At 46.9% G+C, this 17491-nt stretch overlaps 1 protein-coding gene across 2 annotated transcripts in view; it reads right to left on the bottom strand.

Annotated features, from left to right (window-relative positions):
- DENND2A (DENN domain containing 2A) overlaps window positions 1-17491 on the bottom strand; it is a 91003-nt gene that overhangs the window by 57228 nt on the left and 16284 nt on the right. For both annotated transcript variants that reach the window (XM_066362882.1, XM_066362883.1), the window contains exon 2: window positions 1871-1972. In XM_066362882.1, the coding sequence (XP_066218979.1) occupies window positions 1871-1972 (102 nt within the window). The remainder of the gene's footprint in view (window positions 1-1870; window positions 1973-17491) is intronic.

Below are 17491 nucleotides of genomic sequence, written 5' to 3' on the forward strand. Positions count from 1 at the left end.
TACTAAAGCAGAATTCCTTATTTAAATAAACAATTAGCATTCATAACAGAGTGCTTACAGAAAAGAAACATTTTTAAGTTGTCCTATCATCACTGAGGACATTGGCACAAATTCAGATGTTAGTCAGAACTGAAGTCGGAATCATTATGTTGATATTTTACCGAGAATTCAGAAGGCAGAATATCAAGTCCCTGCTCTCATGGATAGAAGTAAGGTGAAGAGATAGGGCAGACATATGAAAACACAGTCCAGGTTAGCACATGCTGAGTGACCAATGGTGATATGACATATAGTTAGCATCATATATGTTGAGTCAGAGGGACTTGGGTTTCAATTTTGGCTCCCTTTTGTATCTTTTTTTTTTAACAGAGACAGAGAGAGAGTCAGAGAGAGGGATAGACAGAGACAGACAGACAGGAATGGAGAGATGAGAAGCATCAATCATTAGTTTTTCATTGCACATTGTGACACATAGTTGTTCATTGATTGCTTTCTCATATGTGCCTTCACCATGGGCCTTCAGCAGACCGAGTAACCCCTTGCTCGAGCCAGCATCTTGGGTCCAAGTTGGTGAGATTTTTTTTTTTAATTTTATTATATATTTTTTAATTTTTCATTTATTTTTTTTTATTGATTGATTTTTAGGGGGGAGAGAGAGAGAGAGAGAGAGAGAGAGAGAGAGAGAGAGAGAGAGAAAGGGGAGGAGCAGGAAGCATCAACTCCCATATGTGCCTTGACCGGGCAAGCCCAAGGTTTCGAACCGGCAACCTCAGTGTTCCAGGTCGACGCTTTATCCCACTGCGCCACCACAGGTCAGGCCCAAGTTGGTGAGCTTTTGCTCAAACCAGATGAGCCCACGCTCAAGCTGGCACCTCGGGGTCTTGAACCTGGGTCCTCGGCATCGCAGTTTGATGCTCTATCCACTGCGCCACCGCCTGGTCAGGCTCCCTTTTGTATCTTAAAGTAAGAACCCTATCTCCTTTGTCTAGACTGGAAATTTAGGGGTACACAGGCCTAATGTATCTTGTTTGCTGTGCCCAGTACATAATAGGTAGTCATTAAATGTTTATTAAATGAATGGAGTTAATACTTGCAATATGTCCAGAATACACACTTTATAAACCTTGATATTAATAAATGGTAACTCAGGTTATTTAATGATGATAGTTATTGTCTGAGGTGCCAAACATCTGGTGTGATTTCACAGTCACAGAGGCCCTATCTATCTAAGAGCTGAAGAAGGTCACCTTGCTGGAAGACCATGCTACCCTGGCAAGAGCAGCAAGGAAGAGGAAACCATGGCACCGTGCCACCATCACATGGTTGCCGCACCCAAGAATCTCTCAACTTCCTGTTTCCAGGATTCTCCAGGTCCAGGAGGGGCTCCATAGCTGTGAACAGATCAGTGATCACCAACTCCCTTGTGGAACATGAGAGGGAGTGTCAGAGGGACACATCTGGGGAGGAAGCAGTCCTACTAACGTAAGATGGGGAAAGACGGCTACGTGGACAGATGCAGCTGCGAAGATTTTGGGCTCACTGATAACTATAATACCTGTGCATTCCAGGAGTTAGAAAAATTAACCCTGGACTGGAATGTATGAACGGGGACACTGCGGGGACTGGCCCTGGGATCATCGTCTCAACACACGGGGTGCTGGTCAGACCTTCCTCGGCCACTCTGGTCTGGGATTCCTCACTGAGCGGAGTGCACGAAGGGGATTTCCAGGAGGCCCAGCATGATGACATGGAAGAGAATGCCTTCTCAGACCAAGGAAGTGGATGAGTGGGCCAGGAAAGGCCGGAGAGAAAGGAAGGAGATCGAGAACCCGGACCCACGTCTTCACTCTCCAGGGAGAAAAGTTCTTACTTGTCAGCCAGTGTGTAGCTCGGGTTTTCAGTCCGGCTGCGGCTGCCGTTGGCCGGTCCGCACACGGTCATCGTGTCAGCATGGAGAGGAGCTCCACATCGCCTGGGGGAACAGGGAGGCACACTCAGTGAGCCACGACAGCAAATGTAGGGCCCACACCCCAAACCATTCGCCACTGATGGATTCTACCCAGGAGTGGAGGGTGACAGGAATGCGCCATTCAGAATACCTGACCCAGGAAGGGCTTAGAATCCAGAGGTCCACCCAGATTCAGACCCCATGCCAGACCTCTTCTTGCATGTGTGTGTATGTATAGGTGTGTACATACGTAAGAAAACACAGCCTTAGAAAGCAAAACAGCCCTGGCTGGTTGGCTCAGCGGTAGAGCGTCAGCCTAGCGTGCGGAGGACCCGGGTTCGATTCCCGGCCAGGGCACACAGGAGAAGCGCCCATTTGCTTCTCCACCCCTCCGCGCGCTTTCCTCTCTGTCTCTCTCTTCCCCTCCCGCAGCCAAGGCTCCATTGGAGCAAGGATGGCCCGGGCGCTGGGGATGGCTCTGTGGCCTCTGCCCCAGGCGCTAGAGTGGCTCTGGTCGCAACATGGCGACGCCCAGGATGGGCAGAGCATCGCCCCTTGGTGGGCAGAGCATTGCCCCCTGGTGGGCAGAGCGTCGCCCCCTGGTGGGCGTGCCGGGTGGATCCCGGTCGGGCCCATGCGGGAGTCTGTCTGACTGTCTCTCCCTGTTTCCAGCTTCAGAAAAATGGAAAAAAAAAAAAAAAAAAAAAAAGAAAGCAAAACATAAACACTAGTATAATCTAACCCTTTTCAAGCTCTCTAAGCACCTGCACGGAGCTAACAGCCCCCCCAAAAAGGAAAAATTGTTACTGTATTTGAAACAAGAAATAAGACACCCACCAAACTGTTAATATCCACGCAGAGGTACTTGGCTTCAGAGTCCTGCACGGAGAGCCTCTCCCAGCAGCTCCAAACCCAAGAGGAAGAACCACCTGGCCTCTAGGTCATCTGTCAGGTCTCAGGAAAACTAGGAGATGGTCTCGGCAAACCCAAGAATTCCTACCGGGTATCTGCAGCCTGAAAAATGGCTAGGACCGTGTGGATACCAAAGTGGCTGCCTCTGCACAGAAGCGGCAGCTTTATGATGCTCCGGTAACTGACATCCAAGTTGATGGACGCAGCTGACTGAGATGTAGCATTTCAATAGCAAGTCCTACAATAACTTGCCTCCCAGCATGAGGACAGGTGGACACTACACAGGTGGACGTGGCTAGGAAGGTGAGAATGGCACAGGAGAATGCCCAGCACGTATAGCGTGAATGCCTCACGGCCAGTCCCTCCTTAGGGTCAGGAGGTGACTGACTCGAAGTTCAAGAGATACTAGAGTTTCATGGTTCTTTTCCACTGAAACTCCGGGGAATCCCACTGCTCCCCTTTTCAAGATTCCTCTACCCTCCCCCAAGACGGTTCACCTGGCAGGTGACTGGGTGGCTGTCCAAGGTCCTGGCCTGGGCACCCCTTCCCCTCCAAGAACTCAAAGCACTAGGTTTCAAGACATGAACATAACTTTTGGAAACAAAGACAGGACAGTCAGAGGGAGAAAGAGAAAACGAAAAAGCGAATGGGCACGGACAACCAACTGAGAAGAGGGAGGTGTGCTCACTTCAGCAGCACGTAGACTAAAAAGAGGGAGGTCAGGGACCAGTGCGCTGAAAAAAAATCAAGGAAGGGAACAGCCAGGTCCCCAGAAACTGTATGCTGAGGAAGGGGGCAGAGTTCAGGCCTGCCCACGGAGCTCAGCTGTCCCCTGGCGCAGTGATGTGGCACCCTGCGTTTGGGGTGAACCAATGGTAAAAGCAAGCCCAGTTCTTCAGAGCAGCTGGGCCCTGGCGCTCTCCCTTCCTGCCGGCGATGGAGGAGAGCCCTGAAAGGCCTTTCAGAGACAGGAAGGAACTCGTTGCCCTGCTCTTGGTGCTCTGCAAAGCCTCTGGAGCCTCTCCTTTTGGCTGGACTGACAGACACTGCTCTGCTGTCCGGCATCTGGCAGAGGGCCCGTCTGAGGTCAAGGATAGCGGCCACTCCCCACCACCCGCCCGCCTCGTGTCTGCACTCTGTCTCCACGCAGACCCAACCCACTGTGAGGCAGCCCTGTCCGATGTGAGCACCAACTCCCCCCTCCTTCTTTCAAGCTGGCAGCTTCTCCCACTGGTACTACCTTCGCATGCATGCCAGGCCCTGTGCAGGACGCTCTGGGGATGCAAGATGAGAAGGACATGGCATCTGCCCTCGGGACAGCACCAGCCCTGTGCCTGGGTCCCGATCAGTCCTGCAACCCAGCTCTCTCCCCAGGGGAACAGTTTCCCTATAGTTCCCAGGAAGCCACAGCTTTTCCCAAAGGGACAAAGCCCACTGTGTCTAACGCAGAGAATCACATATGGATGTTGAGGTTGAAGAATAAGAAACACTTAAGGGTACATTATGTAGCCTATATGAATGTGCAACCACAGAGTTCTATACCTGAAACGAACACAAAATAGTGTGCAACGCAGTAATCAAAAAATAAAATACCCTGGCTAAATAGCCTAGTTGATTAGAGTGTTTGTAAAAATGTTAGAAAAATAAAATAATCAACAGAAACACATAAATAACTTGGTACTTAAGCAAACTCACTTTCCACTGGGCAGTAATAACTTTCAGTACTAAAACCATGGTCTCCGGACAAACAGCTGATACCATACTATGAGAATCAAGTTCTGGTGGGATTCAAGAGCAGGAACAGGGAATATATAAGCTTGTACGCCCAGAAACCAACCCACCAGCAGTTTTGAATTCACAGAGAAATGGAAAATGCTTCTTCCACACAACTTTGACCCTTCCATTTTGTCTCTGATGTTAAATGTCACTAATTAGGTGACAAGCCTAGCTTAGTTTGCTACTTAGGAGTACTCTGTGACTCAAATCACCACGATAAATTTCCGTATCACTTTATAGGTCTGGGATTGCAGGATGGAGCTGTTTTCCAATGGTAATAACCTTCTTCCTGTTAATTCTGGTGGGGTTTCTAAGGTGGCAACAGGGGAGATGACACATGGTCTACAAAAACATTGCCATCAAAGTCACCTACAACAAGAAGTTTGGATAGTACTGCTTTAGAGACTGCTAGAAAAACAATCTGGACATGTTTAAGCCATGGGAAAGGGGGCTGATTCTCCCCCAATCTTAAAATAAAAACAGTGATTTAAATAAGAAGTAAACTTGTCAAATGTTGATCAACTGATGAATGGATTTGTAAAATACAGTATATCACCTGACCTGTGGTGGTGTAGTGGATAGAGCATCAACCTGGAATGCTGAGGTTGCTGGTTTGAAACCCTGGGGTTGCCCAGTCAAGGCACATACGAGAAGCAAATATTATTAGTTGATGCTTCCCGCTCCTCCCCATGTTTATCTCTCTCTCTCCTCTCTCTAAAACCAATAAATGAAGTCTTTTTAAAAAGTGGTATATCCATACAATGGAATATTATTCAGCCATAAAAAGGAATGAAGTACTATTACATGCTACAACATGGATGACCTTGAAAATACAGTAAATGAAAAAGCCAGACACAAAAGGCTATATGTCATAATTCCATTTATATGAAGTATCCAGAACAGACAAACGCATAGAGGAAGGGGGAACTGAGATTGACTGTAATGGGTAAGGGTTTCTTTTGAGGACGACAGTGATATGATATTCTGGAATTGAACAGTGGTGATAGTTGTGCAACACAGTAAATATACTACAAGTCACTAAACTGTACACTTCTAAATGCTAAATTTTATGGGAATTATATCCCAATTAAAAATACATTAGGTCCTGGCTAGATAGCTTGGTTGGTTAGAGCATCGTCCCGAAGCAGAGGTTGCTGGTTTGGTCTCTGGTCAGGACACATACAAGGATCAACCAGTGAATGCATAAATAAGTGAAACAACAAGTTGATGTTTCTCTCTCTCCTTTCCTCTCTCTCTAAAATTAATTTTTTTAAAATCTCCAAAAATTGACTGTGTGAGGTGATAGAAGTGTTAACTAACCTTACTGTGGTAATCATTCTACAATTTATCCATACTATATATCCTTATCACATTATATACTTTAAACTTATACAATGTCATGTATCAACTATAGCTCAATGAAGCTGGTGGAAAAGATGCACATGAATGTCTCCAATACAAAACCCAGTGTGGTAAACAAAACAGGTGAAGGCCAAGGTCCTTTTGTGGATCTGGGCTTGAAGGATGGACTGAATTTCTTTTGGGGTAGAGAGGTGAAAGGCACAGATGTTTGCATAATCTCAGGATAAACAAATGCATAAGGAAGCAGTGTAGATGTGACCAAAACTAACTTCATCTTTGTGTCCTGGAATGCTTTCATGTTATGACCTCTAGTCAACCTCACTGTCCTTAGCAAGCATATCAAAGCCTTCTAGTTGATGATTATCTGTGTTCCATAAAATGTAACCATAAATATTTTTGTTAGTAACGGGGCAATGGCATGATATCCTATATAAATATCAAACTGGAGATAGTATCAATTATAAACAATCATCCATCATAAGACCACTGGGAGGTATAACTCCTGGCGCTACTGCATTCTTTGTCCCTTTGTCTTGTCAATCACTGGTATCTCCATTATACTATAAAAAAATTACTGTTAACAGGGGTCTGTTAGTAGAAAATAATCTGTGTAGTCTGTCCACTCCAACCTTACAACCCTGAAAGAAAATCACCCTGCAATCAACTCTGTTATATTCTATGGCATTGCTTGTGTTGACTTTTGGTCTGAAGATACCTTCTCCATATGGTGGCCATTACATCTCTGCCCCACTGTCAGACAAGGAAGCACAGACCACTGAATGAAAAGCAACACTGCTCCTGTAAGGAGATGGCACCTAACTGATTTGTTGAATCTCTTGGGAGGAGTCAATCAACATGTGAACCAAGGCAGAATCTGCGAACAGAATTTGTGTAGACTTTCTGAAAACTTTTGCCAAGATGTTACCAGAAGCATAACAACCTTAAATAAGTTTTATTTTGAAATAATTACAAGCTTGTAGAATAACTGAAAGAATAGTACAGAAAGCTCTCATATAACCTTTCGTTCAAATTTACTAAATTTTAACACTTTCTCTCAATTAAAGACTGTTTTTAAAAGTTCTTTGGGAAATTTGGGAAAATGAGTGCTATCCAGCCACTAGAAGCCTTCTTCGGTGCTTGTGAATCTAAAAACCCCCCTCAGAACCTTATAAAAACAGTTTACTGAAATAGGTAAGCACAGCCAGATCTAAAGGACAACTCAACCCTAATCCTAATTCCATCCCTGTCCCAGCCCCACAACTTCCCAGGTCAGTAAATACTTATACTTTATTTATTTATTTATTAAGATTTTATTTGAATGATTTTAGAGAGAGGAGAGATAGAGAGAAAGGCTATGGGAGGAGCGGAAAGCATCAACTTGTATATTGCTCACAAAAATTAGGGGATATTTTATTGCTTCATATTCATTTTGAAATGTCCCCTAATTTTTGTGAGCAGTGTAGTTGCTTCACTTTAGTTTTTGTTTGTTTGTTTGGTTGGTTTTTAGAGAGACACAGAGAGAGAGAGAGAGAGAGAGAGAAGAGGAGAAAGCATCAACTCCCATATGTGCCTTGGCCAGGCAAGCCCAGGGTTTTGAACCCGCGACCTCAGCGTTCCCAGGTCGACACTTTATCCACTGCGCCACCACAGGTCAGGCCTAGTTGCTTCACTTTAGTTTCATTGACTGATTGCTTGTTATATGTGCCTTGACCAGGCAAGCCCAGGGTTTCGAACCGGTGACCTCAGCATTCCAGGTTGATGCTTTACCCACTGAGCCACCAAAGGTCAGGCAGTCAGTGAACACTTCAAAACCAGATAGCCAGGCCTGACCTGTGGTGGCGCAGTGGATAAAGCGTTGACCTGGAAATGCTGAGGTCGCCGGTTCGAAACTCTGGGCTTGCCTGGTCAAGGCATATATGGGAGTTGATGCTTCCAGCTCCTCCCCCCTGTCACTCTCTCTCTCTCTCTCTCTCCTCTCTAAAATGAATAAATTAAAAAAAAACACACACAAAAAAAACACCAGATAGCCAAACATATGAGAATACCTAGGAAAACACTGAAAAATTAAAAAATGGGGGAGAAGGGTGTGGGGGCAACTAGCCCTACCAGATATGAAAACATACTATAAAGCCTCTGGAATTAAAACTGCCATAAGAATAGATAAACAGACCAGTGGAGCCGAATAGAAAGTCCAAACATGGGCCCAAGTACAGACAGAACTTCATATACGAAAAAGGTGACATCTGAAATCACTAGAGCAAAGATGGATTTTAAAAAATGGTGCTGGGATAGCCTGATCAGGCGGTGGCGCAGTGGATAGAGCGTCGGACTGGGATGCGGAGGACCCAGGTTCCAGACCCCGAGGTCGCCAGTTTGAGCGCGGGCTTATCTGGTTTAAGCAAAAGCTCACCAGCTTGGACCCAAGGTCGCTGGCTAGAGCAAGGGGTTCCTCGGTCTGCTGAAGGCTCGCAGTCAAGGCACGTATGAGAAAGCAATCAATGAACAACTAAGGTGTTGCAACGAAAAACTAATGATTGATGCTTCTCATCTCTCTGTCCCTGTCTATCCCTCTCTCTGACTCTCTCTCTGTCTCTGTAAAAAAATAAAATAAAATAAAAATAAAGCCTGACCTGTGGTGGTGCAGTGGATAAAGCATCAACCTGGAAACGCTGAGGTTGCCGGTTCAAAACCCTGGGCTTGCCTGGTCAAGGCACATATGGGAGTTGATGCTTCCTGCTCCTCCCCCCCCCTCCCCTCTCTATAATGAATAAATAAAATCTTTAAAAAAATAAATAAATAAAAAAAATAAAAATAAAATAAAAATAAAAAAGAAAAGAAAATAAATGGCACTGGGATAAAAGAAGAGCCCAAAGATGTTCAAGTCAGATCATACTGAAAATGTGATGTGTCCACTGTCCTGGTGAACTGAGGATGATCCAGGTCTTTCTCAGAGCCAGGAAACCAGCTGCAGGCAAGAACTCATTCCCCAAAGGGGCTGAAGCCGGGAGGGCTTCACAGCAGCCCCTGGAGAACCTGACCAGTGCTCCTAAAGAGCTCCAAGCACCCCGAACCTGCTCTGATTAGAACAGAGGTTCCAACATCTGGTTCTTTTTCTATGGCAGCACTGAAGTGCAGAATATACTTAAAGCCCCTGGTTTCCATACTATACACACATCATAACATAAAAAAGCCCTCTCCCTCCCAACAATTTCCAGATATAGTTACTGTTATCCTTATTTGGAAGGTGAAAAGATCAAGGTTCAGAGACTTGCCTGGAATCACAGTGTTTAAGTAGCAGAACGGGGAAAATAATTCTTTATCTTTCGGCTCCAAATTTTATATTTTGACCCTCAAACCTTGTTTTCTTCTCTCACAGTACCTTTAACCAGAACCACCCTCCATCTAGCCTTTCACAAGCCTGATGCAAGACTCTGCTTCTCAGTGATGCCAGGACCCCAGGGACAGTAACCTTAGTGTCTGACCCACAAGGGTCAGGCTCTCCCAGAGAGCCTGACTTTCTTCTAAGGGCAGTGGGCAGGAAATAGTTTTCATTCATGACCTTTGGGAAGGTCAGAGTAAAGAAATTAGCACTGTGTTCTATGGTCTGTCAGGCATTGTATTAAGTACTTTTACAAACATAATCACAGAAATAATATATCCCCTGAGAGAAACGAAAATGTAAGTCCACATACGCCCTTCTGCATGAACATTCACAGCAGCATTATTCATAACAGCCATTAAGAAGAAACACTCCAAATGCCATCAACTGGTGAATAGGTAAACAAAATGGGATATACTGCTACAGTGAAGTATTACTTAGCCATAAAAAGAATGAAGCACTGATACATGCTACAACATGGGTGAACCTTGAAAACACTACGCTAAGAGGAGAGAAACAACCAGTCCAAAAGCCCACATGTTGTATGAGTCCGCTGACATAAAATGTCAGGAACAGGGAACTCTACAGAGAGTACATTTGTGGTTGCTTAGGACCGCAGGGGACGGGGTGCTGCTAAGAAGAAGGGGTTTCTTCTTTGGTGTGTTGAAATGGTTTAAAATCGACTGCAGCCTGACCTATGGTGGCACAATGGATAAAGCATCAACCTGGAATGCTGAGGTCACTGGTTTGAAACCCTGGACTTGCTTGGTCAAGGCACATATGGGAGTTGATGCTTCCTCCTCCTCTCTCTTTCTCTTTTCTCCCCCACCCCTCCCATCTTTAAAATAATACAAAATAAAATTGCAGTGAAGGTTGCACAACTCTGTGTGTGGGGTGGTCAGCAATGGGGGATGGTCACATGAGGAACCCAGACCCGGGAACTTGACTAGAACCGCCCACTACCAAGCGCGCCAAAAGAAACTTCCCAGGAGTCCTTGGGAAAAAAGTGACTGTCCATCAGCCAGTGAGATTTCACCACATCATATTAGCTCAACCACCCTAGAGACCCTTTAAATATCCCCCACGTGGGTCACCCTATGCAACTTCCCTGGCCCCTGTCTCTGGGGCTAGGGAACCTCGTCAGACAGGATGTGCTCTGTACTCAATAATGCCTTTTATTATTCCACACTTCGTGGCTCTGACCCCTTCCTTCTTCCTCAGTGGGGAAAAATACCTTATATTTGGTGCCAAAACCCGGAAAAATACCTTACATTTGGTGCCGAAACCCGGGAGAAGTCCGCAAGGATTGCTCCTCTCCCCTTCCCCTCCAAGAAAGAACCAGAACCTCCGACCTTCCACCCACTTTGACACACGGTGAGGTAAGTCCCCTGCCTCCAGCCTCCCCTCAGTTCTTTCTGCTGAGATTCCCTGTCCAAAACCGCAGCTGCATCAGGGAACTCTTTTCTGTTCCGTTCGGAGCGCGTGTGTGCCTGTGGAGATGTCCCGAGCACATCCACTTTATCTATCCGTCCAGTGGCCAGAGCTTGAGTTGCAGGACACCAATGCTCAACTCTGACCACTCTGAGAACTGAGGGTGGCCATAGAGGCACAGGAATCTAAACCTAATCCAAAAACACTCCTGGAGTTGTCTTATCCCAAATCTCTCTCTCCCTAAAGAAGAAACTGTTCTTCTATGCTGTGGCCAGGCCACAGGACCATCTGGATAATTGAGCCAGGTAGCTTCCTGAAGGGACTTTCAGTTTTAACACCCTCACCAATTTATCTATCGCCAAAAGAACTGGGAGCTGGTTGGAGATCCCTTACATTCAGGGCTTCTAATTATTCGTGCTCCCGTCCTAATCTCTGTGCCACCTGTTTTACCATGCAGGCCCTTTATCTGGCCAGAGAAACCTCACCTAAAACCTCCAGTCCAAAACTTTCCTCCTTTGCCCGACTCCCAACTCTCTCCCCCTCCTGCCTGACCCCTGGGGGCACCCCTCTCTCGGGACCCCTTCTCTGGTCCCTCTGTGGACTTCTTTCACTCGGGTCTCTTAGAGCCTCTTCCCCTCCCTTCACTGAATCCTGTTTCTCATTCATCTGCAAATACCAATCTCTCTTTCTCCTCCCCTGCCAGCCAGGGGCCCCTCCCTTCTCCATTGTGTTCTTTTTTTTTTTTTTTTAAGATTTTATTTATTCATTATAGAGAGGGGAGAGAGAGAGAGAAGGGGGAAGAGCAAGAAGCATCAACTCCCATATGTGCCTTGACCAGGCAAGCCCAGGGTTTTGAACTGGCGACCTCAGCGTTTCCAGGTCGACACTTTATCCACTGCACCACCACAGGTCAGGCTCCACTGTGTTCTTAAGCTCCTTCTCTGTCAAGTCACTCTCTGCCAGCCATTGGCCTTGTCCTGCCTCTGGCTCCAGCATTTCTGGCCAGATCTGGGTGCTGGGCTCCCCGGGAGCCCCCCTCCTCTTATTCTAACCCCCAAACCCCTATCTGAAACCTGTGAACATGGCATTTAAAGTTTTTTTTGTTTTATTTATTTATTTATTTATTTATTTATTTATTTATTTATTACAGAGACAGAGAGTGAATCAGAGAGAGGGATAGACAGGGACAGACAGACAGGAACGGAGAGAGATGAGAAGCATCAATCATTAGTTTTTTATTGCGTGTTGCAACACCTTAGTTGTTCATTGATTGCTCTCTCATATGTGCCTTGACCGTGGGCCTCCAGCAGACCGAGCAACCCCTTGCTGGAGCCAGTGACATTGGGTTCAAGCTGGTGGGCTCTTACTCAAACCAGATGAGCCAACACTCAAGCTGGTGACCTTGGGGTTTCGAACCTGGGTTCTCTGCATCCCAGTCCGACACTCTATCCACTGTGCCACCGCCTGGTCAGGCTTTTTTTTTTTATGTGCCTTGACCGTGGGTCTTCAGCAGACCAAGTAACCCCTTGCTTGGGCCAGCGACGTTGGGCTCAAGCTGGTGAGCTTTTTGCTCAAACCAGATGAGCTCTCGCTCAAGCTGGCAACCTCGGGGTCTTGAACCTGGGTCTTCCGCATCCCAGTCCGACACTCTATCCACTGCGCCACTGCCTGGTCAGGCGGCATTTAAAGTTTTTAATGGTCCCAACTAGCAGAAAAAGGCCAAGGCTACTCGCCAAGCCCACATGCAGCAGGATGTAACTCTCCAAACCCAGACACTTACGGCATCCCTGAGGCTGGCAGAGCAACAGGGGCAAGGCACAGAAGGTGCTTGACCTAAGTCTGGCTGCAAAGAGGAATCCCACCAGCAGCTTGCTTTAAATGTGGCAAGGAAGGTCATTGGTCCCGGCAGGGCCCCTGCCTGCAGCCACCCACTAAGCCTTGCCCTAATTACAAGCAGCCAGTCACTGGTAGAGCGATTGCCCCCTCTGGGCAGCAGGCTCAACCTCAGCGTCTCTACGTGGAGGACGAGCCACTCAGATGGGAGGCCAAGCTAGCCAGACGGGCCCACCACTCAAACTCCTAGACATCATGGATGACTGACACAGCCTGGGCTCAGAGACCTTCATCATCCTCACCAAACCCCAGCATAATGCTGCAAAAACGGGTAAGTCCATCTCATTTCTTGTGGACACGGGAGCTGCCTTCTCTGTTTTGCCATCACACTCTGGACCTCTAGTTCCCTCACAGGTCTTGGTTATAGAAATAGATGGGACCCCTTCCTTTCCCCTTCACACGCCTCCCCTGACATGCAGTTTGGACGGAATCCCCTTTTCGCACTCGTTCTTAGTTGTGCCATCATGCCCTGTACCCCTTCTGGGTCGAGACATTCTACACAGTCTCAGAACCACTATCCAGCTGACAGCATCTTCCCACTTACTCCCACAATTCCTCTCTACCAAGGGCTCCCCCATAATCAATGCTACCCTCATTTCTAACCATGTCTCTCACCTCAAGCTTACCCTCATGCAGGATTGCTGGCAGTTTGGAACCACTGGGCCCTACCCCTCCAGCTCACCAAAAGGTTGGGCCCTGCAGACCCTCCTGTTGCTCCTGTCGCTCCCACCAGGAACCTGCCGCCAGAGTGAGCTGAAGCAGGGAGCAATGCTGTTCAGTAAGACTGGCCTGATGAAAGAAACGTCAATCTCTTCAACCATCTGTGAAGGAAACTGAGCAAGAATCTCTCCTCCTACAATCTGCTGAACTCCTAATGGCAGCCACCCATCCTCACGTGGGCTGCCCCTATCCTAAATCTTCTTCTAATTATCAGCGTATAACTCATATTTGCTCCTCTTTTTTTAAATTCTTACAGGACCGCATCTATGAAGTTTCTCCAGTCATGGTCTAAGATGGGGTCCCCAAACTACGGCCCGCGGGCCGCATGCGGCCCCTTGAGGCCATTTATCCGGCCTCCCGCCGCACTTCCGGAAGGGGCACCTCTTTCACTGGTGGTCAGTGAGAGGAGCACATTGACCATCTCATTAGCCAAAAGCAGGCCCATAGTTCCCATTGAAATACTGGTCAGTTTGTTGATTTAAATTTACTTGTTCTTTATTTTAATTATTGTATTTGTTCCTGTTTTGTTTTCTTGCTTTAAAATAAGATATATGCAGTGTGCATAGGGATTTGTTCATAGTTTTTTTTATAGTCCGGCCCTCCAATGGTCTGAGGGACAGTGAACTGGCCCCCTGTGTAAAAAGTTTGGGGACCCCTGGTCTAAGAGATGTTCCTCCCGACTCTCCTCAAAGCCACCACCTTCCGATCTTCCCTCCCTACAATGCCCCTAATCAACAGGAAGTAGCCAAATAAGCGATGCCCCTAATTAACACAAAAGATCGGAATGTGTGGTGGTCAGCAATGGGGGACAGTCATGTGAGAAACCCAGACCCGGGAACTTGAATAGAACCGCCTACAACCAAGTGCGTCAAAATAAATTCCCCAGGAGTCCTTGGGAAAAAAGCAACTGTCCGTCAGCCAGTGAGATTTCACCACGTCATATTAGCTCGACCAACCTAGAGACCCCCACGCAGATCACCCTATGCGACTTCCCTAGTCTCTGTCCCCAGGGCTAGGGAACCTCGTCGGAAGGGATGTGGACGGGATGCACTCTGTACTCAATAAAGCCTTTTATTATTCCACACTTTGTGGCCTCTTCCTTCTTCCTCAGCGGGGGAAAATACCTTACACTATGAATATTAAGAAAATAAAACAAAATAAACTGTGCACTTTAAATGGATGAATTTTTATGGTCCATGAATTATATCTCAATAAAGCTATTACCACAAGAGGGAGGGAAGGGGGGCCCATCAAAGCACCTGGTGCCTCATATTGGATACGTAATAGGAAATCAACTTCACAGTGAGGAAACCGAGGCACAAAGCCGATAACAGTATCACCGGCATTTAGGAAGCCCTGTGTCCAGCCCCACAGCCTTTTCTTTAGTATTCCATTATGTCTGTCACAAGCAATATCTTTGTGCAAGCACTCAGCAAAAGACTCTGAGGAAGCACGATTCTTATGAACACAGTGGTGAGGGCAAATGAGCACAGAACGGTTACAGAAATGTAACGCAAGCAATAGTACTGTAGGCACCGCCAAAGCTTGCCTACCTCACAAGGAGGCCCCTTTCTTTTTCTGCAAACTGCCCTCTCCATCATTGACGTGGTCACGGGAACCTGGGCCACCATGTTTGAACTATGATCCCACCCCCCAGCTACAGCTGATTGGCTGTAGAGGAGGAATTGCGTTGATCTGCGTGGCCCCAACACAGAAGCTGGCGCTGGGAGGCAGCCATTTTCCACCCTGTGGACTAAGAAGTAGAGCGAGCTAGGCTATGGGGGAGGTGAATGACGTCAGTGGAAAGATGACTTTATCCTCACTGGCTCCAATCCCCTTGAGGCCAGACTGTAGTCCTAACTATGGTTCCCCAAGATACCTGCATGCCCTTGTTTTCTTAAGCAACTGAAAGAATCCCTGTGAACATATACTGTCACGTTCAATTTGTGTCCAATTGCTTTTCCAAAGAGAAGAAAGGAAAGCTATTGCGTGGATGAGTTTTCAACATGAGTCTGCATCCACAGGGCTGAAGCTGAGCAAACCAGTCAGCTAGGACTTGAGCCCCCATTTGGGTGTAATCTGATCATTTCCATTACATTATTTTTATTTTTTTTTTATTTTTTTTTAATTTTATTTATTAATTTTTAGAGAGGAGAGAGAGAGGGAGAGAGAGAAAGGGGGAGGAGCTGGAGGCATCAACTCCCATATGTGCCTTGACCAGGCAAGCCCGGGGTTTCAAACCGGCGACCTCAGCATTTCCAGATCGATACTTTATCCACTGCGCCACCACAGGTCAGGCTCCATTACATTATTGAGGGTCAGAGAGCAGCAATCATGGAGTCCCTTTCCTCCCCAAGGAGCTCCTTCATGACACTGAAGCTGCTGGGAACATCTGAAGTCTTAAGCGATGTCAGGAGACCTAGCCTTTGGGAGGACCCAAACAGCGGATTAATAAGCATCACTCTAGAAAGCTCTGCTGAACCCTTTGATAAGGTTAAATAGGCTGTGGTATTAGAAGGTGTGCACTTTCCAACCTTCGCAATGACACCCTGCTAAAAAAAACTCTGGCTTTAAGAAATAGTAAAATAAAGCTTGGCTGGTGTAGGCACTGTGGATCAATGTCAACCAGGAATGCTAAGGTTGATGGTTTGAAACCCTGGGCTTGCCTGATCAAGGCACATACAGGAAGCAACTACAAGTTGATGCTTCCCACTTCTCCCCCTTTCTCTCTCTCTCTCCCCTCTCTAAAAAATAATCAATCAAAAATAATCCAAAAAGAAAAAGAAAAACAAACAAAAAACCTCTGGCGCCTGACCTGTGGTGGCGCAGTGGGTTAAAGCGTCAACCTGGAACACTGAGGTTGCTGGTTCGAAACCCTGGGCTTGCCCAGTCAAGGCACATATGGGAGTTGATGCTTCCTGCTCCTCCCTCTTCTCTCTCTCTCTCTCTCTCTCTTTCTCCCCCTCCCTCTCTCTTTCTCTCCTCTTTGAAAAAAGAATTGAATAAATAAAGTCTTTAAAAAAAAAAAAACAACCCTCTGGCCTTATATTTGAATGAACCAATGAGAGGTTACTGTGGGTAAAAGGACAAATAAAAAGCATGTGTCTTCTTTAATTCTTTTTTTTTAATTTTTTAATTTTATTTATTCATTTTTAGAGAGGAGAGAGAGAGAGAGGGAGAGAGAGGAGAGAGAGACAGAGAGAGAGAAGGAGGGAGGAGCTGGAAGCATCAACTCCCATATGTGCCTTGACCAGGCAAGCCCAGGATTTCGAACCGGCGACCTCAGCATTTCCAGGTCGACGCTTTATCCACTGCGCCACTACAGGTCAGGCTAATTCTTATTTAGAATCTACCATTCACAAGAAAGCAGAGCTCGTATCTCTCACATTTCCCACACACGCACGGTGACACAACTGAATGACAGGCATGTGCAAGAGACTGCCTAGACTGGACACAAGAAGGAAGAGCTGAGTTGACAGAACGGAAGGGACGGAAGGATCCTCTTCCCATCCCTCTGTCTATTTATGGGAGTCATTTCCCTTCAGGAAACGCAGAGCCCCTTCTCCCAGGACCCCGCTGGCAGTGACGCCTGCACTGGCTGACCCAGCCTTTCACATCCTCCCCCTGGCCTCAGTCCTCTCCCCTCGTGACCCAGTCCGTCACTGGGAACCCAGCCTGTAAATGACAGCGCTTCCTAGAGGCCCCAGCCTAGTGAGGAAATTCAGAGGGGAAAAAGATAATAAAGCTAGAAAAGCCCCTGGCATGAAAAGCTCCAAGATATGAACAGAAAAAGGTGACAGGAAAGCAGTCAGGGCTAGAAATGATCAGTGTGGCCCAGGAGTTTTGTGGCTCACCAGTCACCTGGCTGGCTGGTGTGGCAAAGCCAGTTGTAGGACCAAGGTTCCTGTCGCGCCATCTAGAGCTCATCTACCTCCTCCCCATTCCTTTCCCTTTGCCAGGTGACCCACGTTCCTATGAAGAACCTGGGTGTACTGGTTACTATTCTGGATGAAGGCAGTTCTTTTTCTTTTCTTTTTGGTCAGCTGAGGAGCCTACCTCTTCAGAAACCT

The sequence above is a fragment of the Saccopteryx leptura genome, chromosome 2, assembly GCF_036850995.1.
Source record: "Saccopteryx leptura isolate mSacLep1 chromosome 2, mSacLep1_pri_phased_curated, whole genome shotgun sequence".
NCBI lineage: Eukaryota > Metazoa > Chordata > Mammalia > Chiroptera > Emballonuridae > Saccopteryx > Saccopteryx leptura.